Source organism: Nelumbo lutea, chromosome 3 (assembly GCF_056320005.1).
Source record: "Nelumbo lutea isolate HS-2025 chromosome 3, American lotus-T2T, whole genome shotgun sequence".
Lineage (NCBI taxonomy): Eukaryota > Viridiplantae > Streptophyta > Magnoliopsida > Proteales > Nelumbonaceae > Nelumbo > Nelumbo lutea.
Genome location: NC_142686.1, coordinates 12,628,890 through 12,643,036, shown reverse-complemented (window position 1 = coordinate 12,643,036; position 14,147 = coordinate 12,628,890). Strand labels below are relative to the sequence as shown.

The following is a 14,147-nucleotide window of genomic DNA, read 5'->3' as shown; positions in this document are numbered from 1 at the left end:
TGCATTTTAAATAAACTTTCAAATACTTATATCTTTTAATTTCAAAAATGTTATTTTACGAAAATGTAGTTTTATGAAAATATTTGAAATTTTTATTACATTTGTGTAACTATGGGGATTATTGAATTTTTTAAATGTTATAAAATATATTTTTTTATTTGGTAGTTTACTAACAAAATTACATTAATTTTTCTTTTATTTTTCAATATAAATTAATTAATAATTTCATTTTCTAACATTGTAATATTTTGTTCCCCATTTCTATTTGGTTATTAATTATAATAATAACAATACCTAAGTTTTTATACTTTTTGATAATTGTTAAATATAATTTTCAATTTTATAAAAATTAATTAAAGTAATAACACTATTTAATACTCATTGAATATGGGTGGGATTAAATACTAACTATATTTAACTATTTATTAATTAATATGAATATCTTAAATGATGGACAATGGATATAGATTAGGAGGATGCATTTTAGGAATTGATTAAGGAATGGGGCAACATATACTTTCCTATTGGTTTCAATGAGATACCTTATGAGAGAGATTATAGGAATATTTTTAGGTAGTTGGGTGAGATGGCTTAATGGGATTGGTGGGAAGGGGAGATGAGAGAAAGTCAAAGATAATGCAGGGTGGAGATAATGGAGCAAGGAGAGGCATGGTGATGGGGACCTATGTGATGCACAGGCTTTGTTAAGTGAAAGTTAAACAATAGAAATACATAAGAGTATATAATTATTTTACATTTTAGATTTTTAATAAGCAATCTGATCAAACTCAACCCGAGTTATTCGGTTTTCTAGTATTTCAGATCGGCTTTGGTCAATACAACCCGAGTTGGTGGGTTTTCATTAATGGTCAATCGGTTTCAAGTGACAAACTGTGGACTTGACCAAATCGATTTGGTTGGCGAAATAGCCTTCAACTGAACTGAACCAATCATTGAATACTCCTAATTTCAACTAAATTTATTATCTAATCTCTAATAAATAATGATAACTTAATCTATAATAACTATTGAATATTTATAGCAAATGAACACAATCAGTGAAAATAAGTTTATAATGAAAATATAATAGATATATAATAAAATACAATAATTACAAAAGTATAATAAATACTAAAAATATACTAAATTAGTCAATAAATAGTGTAATCTCAAATAATAGTTTAACCTCTAATAAGTATTAATCTATAAGTTATAGAAAATAGAATTACTAAAAAAAATTTATAACAAAAATACAATAAATACGATAAATTAAATTTCAAAAGTTAAATAATAGTTGTTTAATCTCCAATAATTATTGATAATTTTCTATTAAATAAAAAAATAAAAATAAATTTATAAATAAGTATAGTATATATAAATATATAATGAATATACACTATTATTGTAAAATTATTATTAATAAATATTGTTATTTAAATATTTAAATAATATGTAAAATATATAAAAATTTTCATTATTTTAATTTTAATTATTTTACTGTTATTACATAATATTAAATATTTTGTTATATTATTTAGATATTTTTTATGTTTTTATTTAAGATTTTTAGTTATTGAAATATTTAAATAATTAATTTATATTATAACTACTTAATTTCATGATGAATTTTGTAAAAATATTGAATTATTAATAATATGAATTTGATTAAATCTATTAATTTTTTTTTTGTGTTTGAATAAATATTTTAAATTTATTTTATAATTTCATTATAACATTTAAATAGTTCTGAATTTTTTTAATTGAAGATTTTTTTAGATAGATATAGATAAAAAGTGGGGGAGAGGATAAATAGGAATTAGAGATATTTTAGGAGATAATCTCTCCACTAAATTATAGATAATTAAAGAGATAAATAGGGGTTAGAGATAATTTAGGAGATAAATAGGAATTAGAGACAATTTAGGAAATAGCGGGGGAAAGTGGTGTCACTTGGCTTAAACATTAAAAAAGCAAATCCCTCTTTCTTTATGATTGTTAGAAATAGTTAAGCATATGTGATTTACTTATTGGTTTAATGGATAATTGTGTGGAATTAAAAAAATAAAAAATTCAAATAAACAGAAAATTAGGAAAGAGGGTTTAAAGCAAGGAGAGGTATGATAACATGAACAGACCAATTTTAATATATATATATATATATATATATATATATATATATATATATATATATATCCAATGGTAGGATTGTACATGATGAGTTGATATAATTATTAGAAGATTCCAGAATAATCTCTCCCTCATATTGGTTCCCTCCTTTTCCCACCATCGTAGGACAAATCCTCTTGTCGAAGGATATGTAGCATAATTCCTCTAGGTTCTGGCCACTTTGAATTTTCCCCAACCCATTTTTCCTCAGACCTTAGGAGAAGTCAGACTATCGCCATCCATGGAGTTCACAATTGGATCGGATATATGAAGGAAAATGATGTGGTTCCCATCTAATATTAGATAGGATTACGAGTTCAGATCATCATCACAAGCAATTGATGCAAAACTGAGTTGGATGCAAAATTTGCATCCCACTCAGATTTAAACTACAAACAAACAACCTCAATTACAAGTGAGAATGCAATTTACCAAAACTTGTATCCCATTCAGATCTTCACCCATTTTAAGTTCTAATTGGGATATCACCCACAAGGAGAAAAGATGGATTCCAGGAAAGTACTCACCTGGAAAAAAGGCTTGAGCAGAACTGGAACACGAGCAAAAAACCTTAAATGCGAACTAAAAGCTTGGACGCGAACTGAAACTCGGACACGAGCTCAAGAAGAAAAACGCAGAAGTGACAAAAGCAACTGGGGTCCCCCACTATTTATACTCGCAGTAACTAAGAATCAACGGCTCAGATCAAAGCCGATTCAACGGCCCACAGTTGCGCTGACCGCACGTCTCCTGAGACCAAGATGTGACCAGCCACACGTCTCTCGGAACTGACCGCACGTCTCCTCACATTAAAGGCGGTGGCAACACGTTTTCAAATTTGAAAAGACGCCCGCTATCACATCTCCCAGCGGCGCGCTTTCTGGATTTTGAAATAAGGCGCACGCTGTCACGTCCCCTAGTGGCATGCTTTTTGAATTTTGAAATAAGGCACGCGCTGTCACATCTCCCAAAATAATCCTGGCAACGCACCTTGTGTTATCACTCAACCAGTTCGAAGTACGAGACAAATCCACTCGCCACCTCGCGAACTCCCCGCGCCAGGGCAAGTCCCTTAGCGTGAGGAGTGGGGGGCAATTGATGAAGGAAGATTTGGCCAGACCTCGTAATCACTCAACACGTGGCAAAGGCAACAGCACGCTCGAGGCGCGAACTCCGAAAGGAGGAACCAATGGTCTGAACTCCCTACGAGGAGCCCGAACTCCCCGCAAGGAGCCCGAGCTCTCCCCCCAAGCCTTCCAAACACAAAGGGCAATAACCCGAACTGGCCTGCCCCATGGCAGTTCGAGACACACCTCTATCCAAACTCAAGACTTCACCTTACTCACCACTCCAGCACTTTGCCTCCAGGATGCCGAACTGAACAAACGTACCATGCCTAACACCGAGGAAGTTCGTATCCAGGGGTGACGCACTTGACTGACTTGGGATCTGACGCTTGACAGCTGCACTTCAAATGACCACCTGCGACCGCCATCTCCAGTTACAGAGACGGCTCCGACAAGGAGTAGTGGCGGTTCTGTCCCAGCAGAGGGGATGACACCCGAACTAGCAGAAGCATAGAAGTAATTATACCCGACCTGACAGAAGCCTCAGAGTGAGTGCACGAAGTGGTTATAAAAGGCTCCCTACCCCCCCAAGAACAATGTATGTGAACTTTGCGTCATCTGGTTTCATCTAGCCTTCAAGAGAATACTAATTTGAGCTTCAAAGCAATCTCACTGGGTTCCTCCCCGGAGATTCCTCACTTTCTCCGTTTCAGGCTCCCTACTGCTCCAGTCGGAGGCAAGGTCGTTGACAGCTAAGACCAGTCGGATTGCACACAATCAGTAATCATTGGTGGTTGACATGCGCCACATAACATATTATTGCTGGTAAGATTAGAAAAATATCAAAAAAATGTTTGTCAGGCCACATCTTTTCCGATTTCCAATGAGTGGTATGAGAAGATGTTTTTTGGAAAACGTATAACATAGTTAGGTAAGGTCTAAAAAATTGGATTTCAAAGTGGTGTTGATTGTGCCATTTTTCAAGAAAACGGCATATGTTCCAAATCTTTCATGTTTCACCCAAGTATTTTTTGAGTCTCCCATTTTTTCTGGCCCATCTAATTTGTGACAGATCATTTCTTCGAACTGGTGATACAAATGGTTTCTTTACTTCTTATGAAAATCTAGAGCTGTTCATCACAAATAGACTTGTTCATGGGATGGGCTAGGCTGGGTTTGGGTCAGGCTTTCACTCTTAATTAGAAGATTTTTTTAAGGTTCAACTTCGAGCTTTGCCCGACCATTGGGCCCGGGCCTGGCCCTCATAAAAAGCCTGAAACCCGGGCCTAGGCCCGAGTCTAAAATCTAAAGTTCATGCCGATGCTATCACTGAAGCGGCTAAACAGATAGATAAAGAGAGAGAGAGAGAGAGAGAGAGAGAAAGGGAGATTATAAAGAATTGTATATATTAAATTATTAATATATTATATATTTTATATTATAACAATTAGTTGGGGTGAGCTTTTTTGATAAATCCCAACCCTAGACCAAAACACAATCGGGCTTGGTGTTTTGAGCCCAAAATCAAGCCTGTGGGCCTAACTACATGTCCAAGCCCAAATGTGGTGTGGGCCATCAGGCTACCCGAGCCATGAACAGGTCTAATCACAAAGCACTCTTCACACCCACTTCAAATGAGATGTTCTCAATGCATGATCTATGGAGATCAGACCCAATCTCCTTTTTATACAAGTAACCAAGTCATTATAGTCTATTTTCCTTCATTTTATCACTTTTTCAATTTTGACCTTATCCTTTATATTATTAACATTTATCTATATAAGACATACACATTTATGCCACACTAAATCTTTGGACTTTTTTTTTTTTTTAAATGTCCAACACTCTTGCTCCATATGGTATATCATGCCTTATAACCCTTCTATAAAATCTCCCCTTTCTCAATCAAAGTGGTATTCGCCTATTATGTAGGAATTCAGATGCATCCCCCCATTTTCCCACCATGCTCTAATTCTATGAGCAACATTCTCATCACTTTCCCCTATTGCTACGAAGCACTTAACCATGATAATGGAAGTGATAACTAGGGGGTGAGCATTATTTGGTTAAAACCAAAAAACCAAACCAAAATTTTCAGTTTCAGTTTTTGGTTATTTTGGTTTTGATTTTCAGGTTCAGAAATCCAGTTAACCAAAAAAACAGAATTAATCGAACTTTATTGTCTATCTATGATATATATTAACATATAATACATGTATAACATGTATAAATATATATTATATTATATAATAAAATATATAATTTATTATACACATCGTATGATATATATTACATATTCAAATATACATTATAATATATATAGTGTTGAAATTCAGTTTTAACTGAAATAACCGAAAACCTAACAAAAATTTTCAGTTTTAGTTCGGTTTTTCATTTAAATTTTCAGTTTTAAAAGTTTTAGTTTTTAACTGAATATCACCCATGGTGACTTATTCATTTTCCAAGAGGAGGAAATACATTATTGTTGTTATTGCTGTTATATGAAATTGTCAATTTACCACATGCAATCCATTTTTGCTTTTAATAGTAATGTAATACGCTACAAGCAGCATGTGTAAATATGCTTGCAAGAGGAGGAAATATGTTTGCCCAACTTAGGCCTGGTTTGAACTAAAAATTGATACAATTGGGTTGGGTTGGACGGCCAGGCCAGGTTCTGATTGGTAAGTCAACCTCGGGCTAGCCTATTTTTTACAATAAATAAATAGAAAAAAAGGATATGGACCTACTCTATGCCACTAGTTTAAACCGTCAAATAGCAATATTGTATGTTTATGTATTACAGGGCAGATTTGAGACAAGCTGGGATAAAGTAGGGCTTGAGCTACTAAGCACCAGGCCACGCTCGGTCCAAGAAATGGAAAATCTCAAAATCCAGGGTTATGGGCCCATGCGTAGCCTGGGTACTGAAAATCCTAGAATTTCGGGCTAGGTTAGTCTGGATTCAACCGTGGTATGAACGTGAATTGAAAATAAATAGTGGTATTATAAAGTAAAGATTAGTTAACTGCTACGCTTTTTTATGTATGAGATGGGGAGTATAATAGGGAAAAACATAAAAGTCTACCTACACAATAAAACACACATATCAAACTAAACACACATGATGTGCCCAAATCATTTTTGGGTCAAAAGTCAATTCATTTGAGGTTTTGCATGGAGTCATATATAATGGGAAGTAAAATAAATGGGAAAAATAAAATAGAAATTATTAATTTTAATAATTACTATTTATTAGCAATAGTTATACTATATTGTAAATTAATCATTCAATTTACGGTAAACCATCTCACTCTATCTACCTTACCAAACATTAAAAGCTTTTTTTAATGGAAATTATGTCAAGATAGTAAATTAGAGTGACGGGTAAGATTGTAAATATCTTGCTTATTATGGCAAATTTGCAAGATTATCTAGTATTTGTTATAACTATTATCTTAATATTTTATACAAAAAGACTTCAATAAGAAATTGCTAATAAAGTAAAAACTTGGGTAAAGCTTTTCCAAGTTACGTATTTGCTAAAAAGTAGGAAGGCCAATAAACTCAAAATTGTCACATATCAGTGGTACACTGAATGTTAGTAAGGCTGTGTTCAGAAACAATGCAAATAAGTGCGAATGCAAATATGTAGAGCATAAAATCGTTCATATAAATTGTAAAATTGGGTTAATTTGCACTAACAAATTGACATTTTTAACAAATAGACTTTTAACTGTAATGGATGCAAATATGAATTTCAATAAAATATATGTTTTTTTTTATCAAAAGCTCACTTGAATATTATTTTTTATTAATATACTTTTACATCGTGTAAATATGTATTGATCTGTCATTTATCAATGTATAAATTGCTAAACACAGGCAAAAGTGAACTAGAGCGCAAATGTACCCTTCCGACAAGGACTAGAGACATTATATAAATATATAGATGTAGATTTCCTCCTCCATCCAAGCTTGACGAGAAATCCGGTGCCGATGCCAACGACCCTTCCGACAAGGACTGGAGACAACAGTTAGGCTAATCCTGCCGCATGCGCATTGGTTTCAGTCTTTCAGACCATTAGATTCCAATTTTATTCCTTGTTTTTCCAGTGATTTACCACAGGAAATTCTTACTAAAATACAAGTATTTTGTCTACAACAAACTTGATAAAATGTATTTTATCTACAACTGTGTAACATTGTAACCTAATGAGTAATGAGGCCCCACTTCATCCATTCTTTTTTTCCGGTAAAAACTGGAAAGCACTTCCCTTAAACAGAAAACACATAGCAGACCAGTAACAGATGGAAAAATCACAACAAAAAACCATCTAAACTAGCACTCAACACATAAGTGCAGATTCAAACACATGAGATGAGAGAGATGGGGAGTACCTCTCGTGTCCTTGCCAGAACAGCCGGCACCAGATTTTTCGTCAAGCTCGGATGAGGAGGTGCAGGGTTCAGTGTAGGTCAAGAGATGAGAGGTTATGAGCGGGGATGGAGGGAAGCATTTTTGTTTTGGGCTTTTGAATCTAACGGGACGAGCTAGACAATTGTGAGAGGACATGCGGCAACTCCCTATTGTATGGGACATTTTTGGGGCGCCAGGCCGTGGGGTGCAAATTCGAATTCTTAAGACCAGATAGTATTTTTATTTTGATTTTGATGATTTAATTTAAAAATAACTAACCACATGGGTGAGAAATGAGAAGAGGTCTGTGTGAACTTTGTGGTGAAGGGAACCCTCATCTTTTGCCTTTCCTCTTTATATTATAAATATGGATGAGAGAGAAAGCACGCTAAGATGGTTTGTGCATCAGTGCATGTGGATAGAAGACCACCCGGGGGAGCATGGTAAGTGGACAGAGGTAGTAGAACTGTTATAAGGACTCACAGTTCGATATATGGTTGAGCATATCGACTGACAAAAAAATTTGCATATTTATTGATAAAAAACTTGCATATTCTCCAAGACGGCATGGAATGCATGCTATCAATGAGAATCAAATCCTGTGTTTCATTGCTCCTAGCTTAATGTCAATTTAGAATCATAGTCAGCAAAGACCATGCAACTACAAGACTACAACAAAGTTTGTCTAAGTAGGTAAATTGACCAACAGATAACATATAATACAAACCCTGAACCTGAACATAGAGTTCACATCTATCAAGTTCTCTAATTCTCAATCAGGGACTTCAATTCAAAAACGTCTACCCAACTACTTGTGATATTTTGAAAACATATCTACTTAAATGTAAATTTTAGAATGGTCTCTAAAGAGTGGAAAATTACCAATATAAAACCACAAAAATGCCTCCACATCAGATATTTACAAGGCAAACTCACAGCAAGATCTAATGGCCAGGAAAAGTTCTTCTCATTATAGCAATGCCAGCAGTGAAGCAGAAATAACTCGGCTTCTTAATGTAGCTAAATGCAAAGACACGGTTCTGATAGTTTGTAATTTCTTTTTTCAACATTGAGATAGTTTGTAATCAAAGGGAGTCTAGCCGAGGGACAGCTAGCTGCCCAAAAAGGAGTGCGCACTGTACTATTTCATGCATATCAATAAAAGTACTTCATACTTACCAATAAAAGAAGACATGGTTGAGATAATAGAAATTTTGAAAAAGCATTTTTCTTTAGTTAGGTCTAAAAGAGTTCAAGAACAGCATTCATACTAGGAGGTTTAATTCAAGTTCAGTGATACAACAAGAAGAGGACTTCCTGTCAAATGATACATGAAGGTAAAGAATGGATCTCTAACACACGAGGAAATGGAGACTGTTTCAGATTTTCAATTGAAGCTCAGTCATATAAACAGAAAGCATAGCTTCATATCACATGCAGAAAATAATAATTACTTTTCTCTGAGCTAAGATGATGAGGATATAATTGTTGGAAACCACTGGAAGAGGAAGCAAGCTGCTTGATGCCCTTTATTGCCAATTGATGAGAATTAACTAAAATTGTGCTGATCTTTAAAGCTGCTACCGATCTGCATATGAAGCCATTCTGGTGGTGATCCTTGGCCATATTCCCTTGCAGCTTGTGAACTGAATGCCATACTTGTAGTATCAAATGTCTGTACACCAAACTGAAACACCACATCTAAATTGTTAGATGAAAAATGCAATAACAAATCTTTTCAAATCTCCTATAAGGACAAAACTATATTCAAGAAAGAAGTATGAAGGGGAATAGCCCCATATACAAAAGACTCCATGGTCTAATGTGTGACTCATGTACAAGATATACAACTATTAGTAATAGGATAACAAAAAATTCAGAAGAATAGCATTATATCTTCCCCCTTGCCCTCCTTTCTCTATCCCCTTTATGAATCTATCATTCTCCAATAACTAGACAAATGAAGCATTTCCACAGTTCCACTATAGTCAAGCACACCAGGTCATGTCCCGGAGTCTATAGTTTAATTTATTAAATTGATATAAATTAAATATATTGAGGTAAAGTAGCAAAAAACGATCTCCAGAATGTGGACTCCATGATGTTTCTACAAAATTGTATTGAAGAATTAAGAAGAATAAAGGAATCTAAAGAAAGTGGCTTCTGCTATATTTTTGTTCTATTAAAGAAATCTCCATATTACCACTACCTCAGTTTCACAAAAACAAACCAAAAGGGGACAGTTAAAGAAATCTCTATACTACCACTACCTCCGTCATTTATTTCTGTGATGAATAAAATTGTGGCATATAGGAAAATCAAAAGGGGACAGTATTTGTAGGCCAGAAATATTATTTTTATTGTTGTTGTTATATGAAATGGGGGGCGCAATGAAGCAAATATTCACCACTTAAGAAGCAGGGAAAAGGCGAATCCATTTTTCCAAAATACATAGACATTTTTTTCCTTTTCTTTTTATTACAGGAACTTATAAGATGAGATGCATGAAGATTCAGGACCTACAATGAAGAAAAAGAATCCAATGAGAACAACATCAAAATAAAACGAAGGCAATCTAACCAACAACAAAGGATTGTCCTCTAATAACCTCATTTTTAGTAGTGTTCCTGACAGCAAGAGCTTCTAGTGGAATGAGATGTTAGGAGGAAACTCTTTTAGTCCTTGACTTAAAAGAAGAAATAAAATAACCTCCCCCTCTGTCACACAAACACAAATAGGGAGACAAAAGAAAAAGAAGAAAATTAGGGTGGCATCCCTGTTCATTATTTTGTCTGTCTACAAAAGAAGAATCAAAGAGAAGGAATGGCAAGTGAGAAGGGTAAAAAGAAAAACAAAGCCTTGCTTGGATTTGTTCATATTTTCTTGGAAATTTTAATATTCTTCTTCACAAAATTGTTGTTCATTGTACTTTTTTTGTTCACATGGATGTTTCATACAAAATTAAAATGAATAATATCATTTTAACAACACAAAGCCATTGGTATAATGCTTCTAAAATATACCATATACAACATGAATTATCTATTACACCCACCAACATGCGAAGCTCCATAGTTTTAAGAAGGAACATTTTTTCCTTGAAGAAGAAATAAGATAACTTCTTCCCCATGGGGCACCTCAGTGAAGTGCGTTAATCACCTCAGCTGAGTCTCACACTTGGCCACATTAAGAGAGAGTCGAGTTCTTCACTTATAATGCCTTGTGTTGCCTCATTACTTGCATCCCTGCCTTTCTCATCTCTGACGAGCTGACATCAATGATGAGAAGAAATGGACATAATAGACCACCGATCATCATTGTCAAAACTGAATAATATGTGAAACTGTGTGACTGGTTCACCAAAGTCAATACAGATTACACAGTCAATTGACAACATAATGGACAATGAAAACCAACATCCCCACTGGAAGTTGGTCTCCAATCTAGAGCTGCACGCATAAAAGTAGAAAAGATAGGTGGTCCAGAAAAAGTTTAAAGGGTAGCATGACTCAGTCTATGTAATTAAGACTTACATCTTTTGAAGGGAATCCTTCAATGCCTGGGTTCATTCTTGAATTAACTGCTTCAAGCTTCATCGACAAAAACTACAGCATCCAAAAGTTTCATATAAATCCAGTTTCAAGTTCACTGGCTGAAAGGAACAAAGATAAAAAAAAAAAAAAAAAAAAAAAAAAAAGCAACAAAATAAATAATAGAGAAAGGGTGCATACCTCAACTTGACGCTGGAGTGATTGGATGTAATTAATTATTTCGTCAAGGACCACAGCTTTGCCAATGACCTACATAACAAAACTTTTCTCAGCAACACTCTTCAGAAAATGGTATCTTAAATGGAAAAAGAAGAACACAATTTACTAAAACATTCTTACTTTTTTTTTTTTTTTTTGTGGGGGAGGGGGGCGTTGGGGGAAGGAGGCTAAAAATAGCACTGGATTCAATAAGGATTTCTAATTGTATTAGAACACACGGAAGTTACAACATATGCCATGGTAAACAGAACAATATATAAGCACTGAAGCAACAATATTGCACCTTGTTACATCCAGGAACCAGATCTTGAAGAATTTTCATCCTCTCACTGATCTTTTCTCTCCTAGCCTGTCCAACAAATGGTTCCAATAATCATTATTTATATGGTATATGTGGACATCATCTGTCAGGTGCACCATCCGCATCCAATAAAGTTTCTATTTTCTGGATATTAGCAATAAAAAAGAGGCAGTGTTTATGCATCTCAGTGTAAAGTTAAAAATGTTGCCATGTGAACCTCAGAAACTTGGTCACTATTACTACACATTTACAGCAAGTCACAATCGCAAATAATGAAGCTAAGAGGATATAAGTTAATTACTCTCTCTGCTAGACTGTGGCTGTCAGTAGCTTGGCCCCTCCTTGCCCGCACATGAATGTAATCTTGCTTAGGCCGTTCAGGAGGTTGTGTGTTTTGTTCAGCTGGCTTGTTACCAGCGCCAGAACTTGCTTCTGTTTCAGTTTTTGAATCACCATTTTCATCTTTGGATCTCGAAACCTTTAGACGTTTACCATCACAATCATTCTGCTAAAAAGAGAAATGTTATGAAGACCACTACAATAAGAACCTAGAACCAATTGACTTCTATCTAAATAGCTGAATTAATGCACACATTTTAACTCCCAACTAACTGAACATCCACCCTCACACATTTCACCTCTCAACAAGTCCAGCTTCAACACATCAACAGCCCCAAAGAAATTAACTACTGAAGCTTATTTGCATCAAAATCTTGAAAAGGAAAAACTTTTGTGCAATAAGTTCTTCCCAGATAAGAAATATCAATTCCAGTTTAAAACCTAAATCATAATAACCTTAGACAAATTTCAGTAAATCCAAACTACCCAAGTCTTACACTGCAAGAACACTCAAAAAACAAATAAATACAGCAAAATAAAAGTGAAGAAAAGCATTTAAGAAATGGAAACCAACAAGAGAGACAGTTTGGAAAGGAGAAGAGATGAATTAAAAACAGAATAGTAGAGTACCACATCATTGCCACTGCTTGTAGAGACAAGCTTAGACGATTCATCCTCCGAACCAGCATCTCTACGCTTCCTTCCATTCCCACCACGACTCACGCTCTGCTCCGTAATCGTTGACTCATCGATGGACATATCCCGATTCACCGCCGTCCCCGTCCCGGCGCTCTCTACAAACCCACCCAAATTCTGCCCAAAATGATTCCTCCTCAATCCCAAAACACCAGCGGAATCCCCAACACCTCCACCACCATTGAGCGGAAACGGCCAAATCTCAGCCAAGCTATAAGAGGACGGGTTAGCGGCGGGAAACGAACCTTCATTAATCAGAGAAGGAGGATCCATCTCCAGACACAAAATTCATCAAAATGTGCAAACCTATTTGAAATTCTCATCCAATCCTACTTCACATTCCATATAAAAGAAAAAAGGATGAAGAAAGTAGGAAGTTCAACCGAGTGAGACTCCAGATTCCACAAAACCTAACTGTGATCAACAATTCATCCTACAAATCTGCATTTGAAGTTGGACCTTTTGTTAATTGTTCGCAACTCTACAGTTGTATGCTTAAAAGGGAAATGTGGGAGAGTGCCGTTGAAATGAAAGAAAGGGAAAGGGACCCTTCAATGAAAACGAGAGAGAGAGAGAGAGAGAGACTTGGGAGTTGGAGTTGGAAAGGAGAGTGATTGAGGTATTCTCGGAGAGTCCAGCGTTTCAAGATGGTCGACACTCACAAGAGGCACGCACTCGGCACTCACACAAACGCAACCCTCACACGCGCACTTACACACAGCTAGGGTGCATCCACAGAGTTGGGATTTCCTGCCAACGAAGAAATAAGTTCTAATGCCCTTCCAAGTCTGACATCGCACATCTCATATATAAGGGGTCTTGTATTTATAATAGATCCCAATCTCATGAGTCATGATAAGATGTATAATATCTAAAAAATCGTGAAATCTTGACCCATGAGTGAGTAGACCGTAGACCTCCGTTTTGCTAACCGACAAATTTCCGGAATCTTCGTCATTACTTATTGTCAGGGGTTCGGAACTTGTGTGGTAAGTGGTAATTACACACCATTCATGGCAAGTAGCTGTGAGCCTGTGAGAATGCAACCCATCGTTGTAGATCTACAATTACTGTAATACCCTTTTCATGTTTGGCTAAAGTTGACATTGACTATGCACCACGTGTTGGGATCTCCTGAACTTACACTAGAAAATTAGATGATGAACTCCTTCATTAACATGCCTAATTAATTACTTAAGTAGGTTAATTCTAGGAAGACTAATGAAGCATCAAAATATCGTACGTCCAATTTGTCTCGCTCGCGTGCAAGGGTTCAGTCTGGAATTCTGTTTTCTTTTTCTTATTTATCAACTATCTCCGTATTAACCAGGAAGTATTTTAGGTAAGAAGGTTACGTTTTATGCGAAAAAAAGTTCTCTGTATCCGCT

At 35.4% G+C, this 14,147-nt stretch overlaps 1 protein-coding gene and 1 long non-coding RNA gene across 6 annotated transcripts; both read right to left on the bottom strand.

The window, feature by feature from the left end:
* Nucleotides 1-7,191: 7,191 nt before the first annotated feature.
* On the bottom strand, nucleotides 7,192-13,563 carry LOC148863000 (transcription factor bHLH79-like). Of its 5 annotated transcripts, XR_016109543.1 has the most exons (7): nucleotides 12,694-13,559; nucleotides 12,026-12,232; nucleotides 11,707-11,772; nucleotides 11,385-11,453; nucleotides 11,187-11,258; nucleotides 9,108-9,340; nucleotides 7,192-7,281 (listed from the first exon to the last, which is right to left on the bottom strand). XR_016109543.1 is itself a non-coding variant. In XM_088976184.1 (6 exons), exons 1-6 carry the CDS (start codon nucleotides 13,030-13,032, stop codon nucleotides 9,203-9,205), a joined length of 888 nt encoding a protein of 295 aa, XP_088832310.1. In that variant the 5' UTR covers nucleotides 13,033-13,563; the 3' UTR covers nucleotides 8,866-9,202. The 5 variants fall into 5 exon arrangements, 4 of the variants coding, with proteins under 4 accessions (XP_088832310.1, XP_088832307.1, XP_088832309.1 ...); XM_088976184.1 differs by lacking the exon at nucleotides 7,192-7,281 and having other exon boundaries at nucleotides 8,866-9,340; nucleotides 12,026-12,229; nucleotides 12,694-13,563; XM_088976181.1 differs by lacking the exon at nucleotides 7,192-7,281 and having other exon boundaries at nucleotides 8,866-9,340.
* On the bottom strand, nucleotides 10,091-10,370 carry LOC148863001 (uncharacterized). The gene is made up of 2 exons (XR_016109544.1): nucleotides 10,262-10,370; nucleotides 10,091-10,172 (listed from the first exon to the last, which is right to left on the bottom strand). It is a non-coding gene; the product is annotated as an uncharacterized LOC148863001 (long non-coding RNA).
* Nucleotides 13,564-14,147: the final 584 nt, after the last annotated feature.

Excerpts from the sequence above, each read along its gene's own strand:
- LOC148863000 (XM_088976180.1), bottom strand. The coding sequence starts at position 13,032 with ATGGATCCTCCTTCTCTGATTAATGAAGGTTCGTTTCCCGCCGCTAAC. Across the intron at positions 12,233-12,693 it reads CAAGCAGTGGCAATGATGTG|CAGAATGATTGTGATGGTAA; the intron begins GTACTCTACTAT and ends TTCTCTTTTTAG. Across the intron at positions 11,005-11,186 it reads AAGGATTCCCTTCAAAAGAT|TCACACAGTTTCACATATTA; the intron begins GTAAGTCTTAAT and ends TTGGTGAACCAG.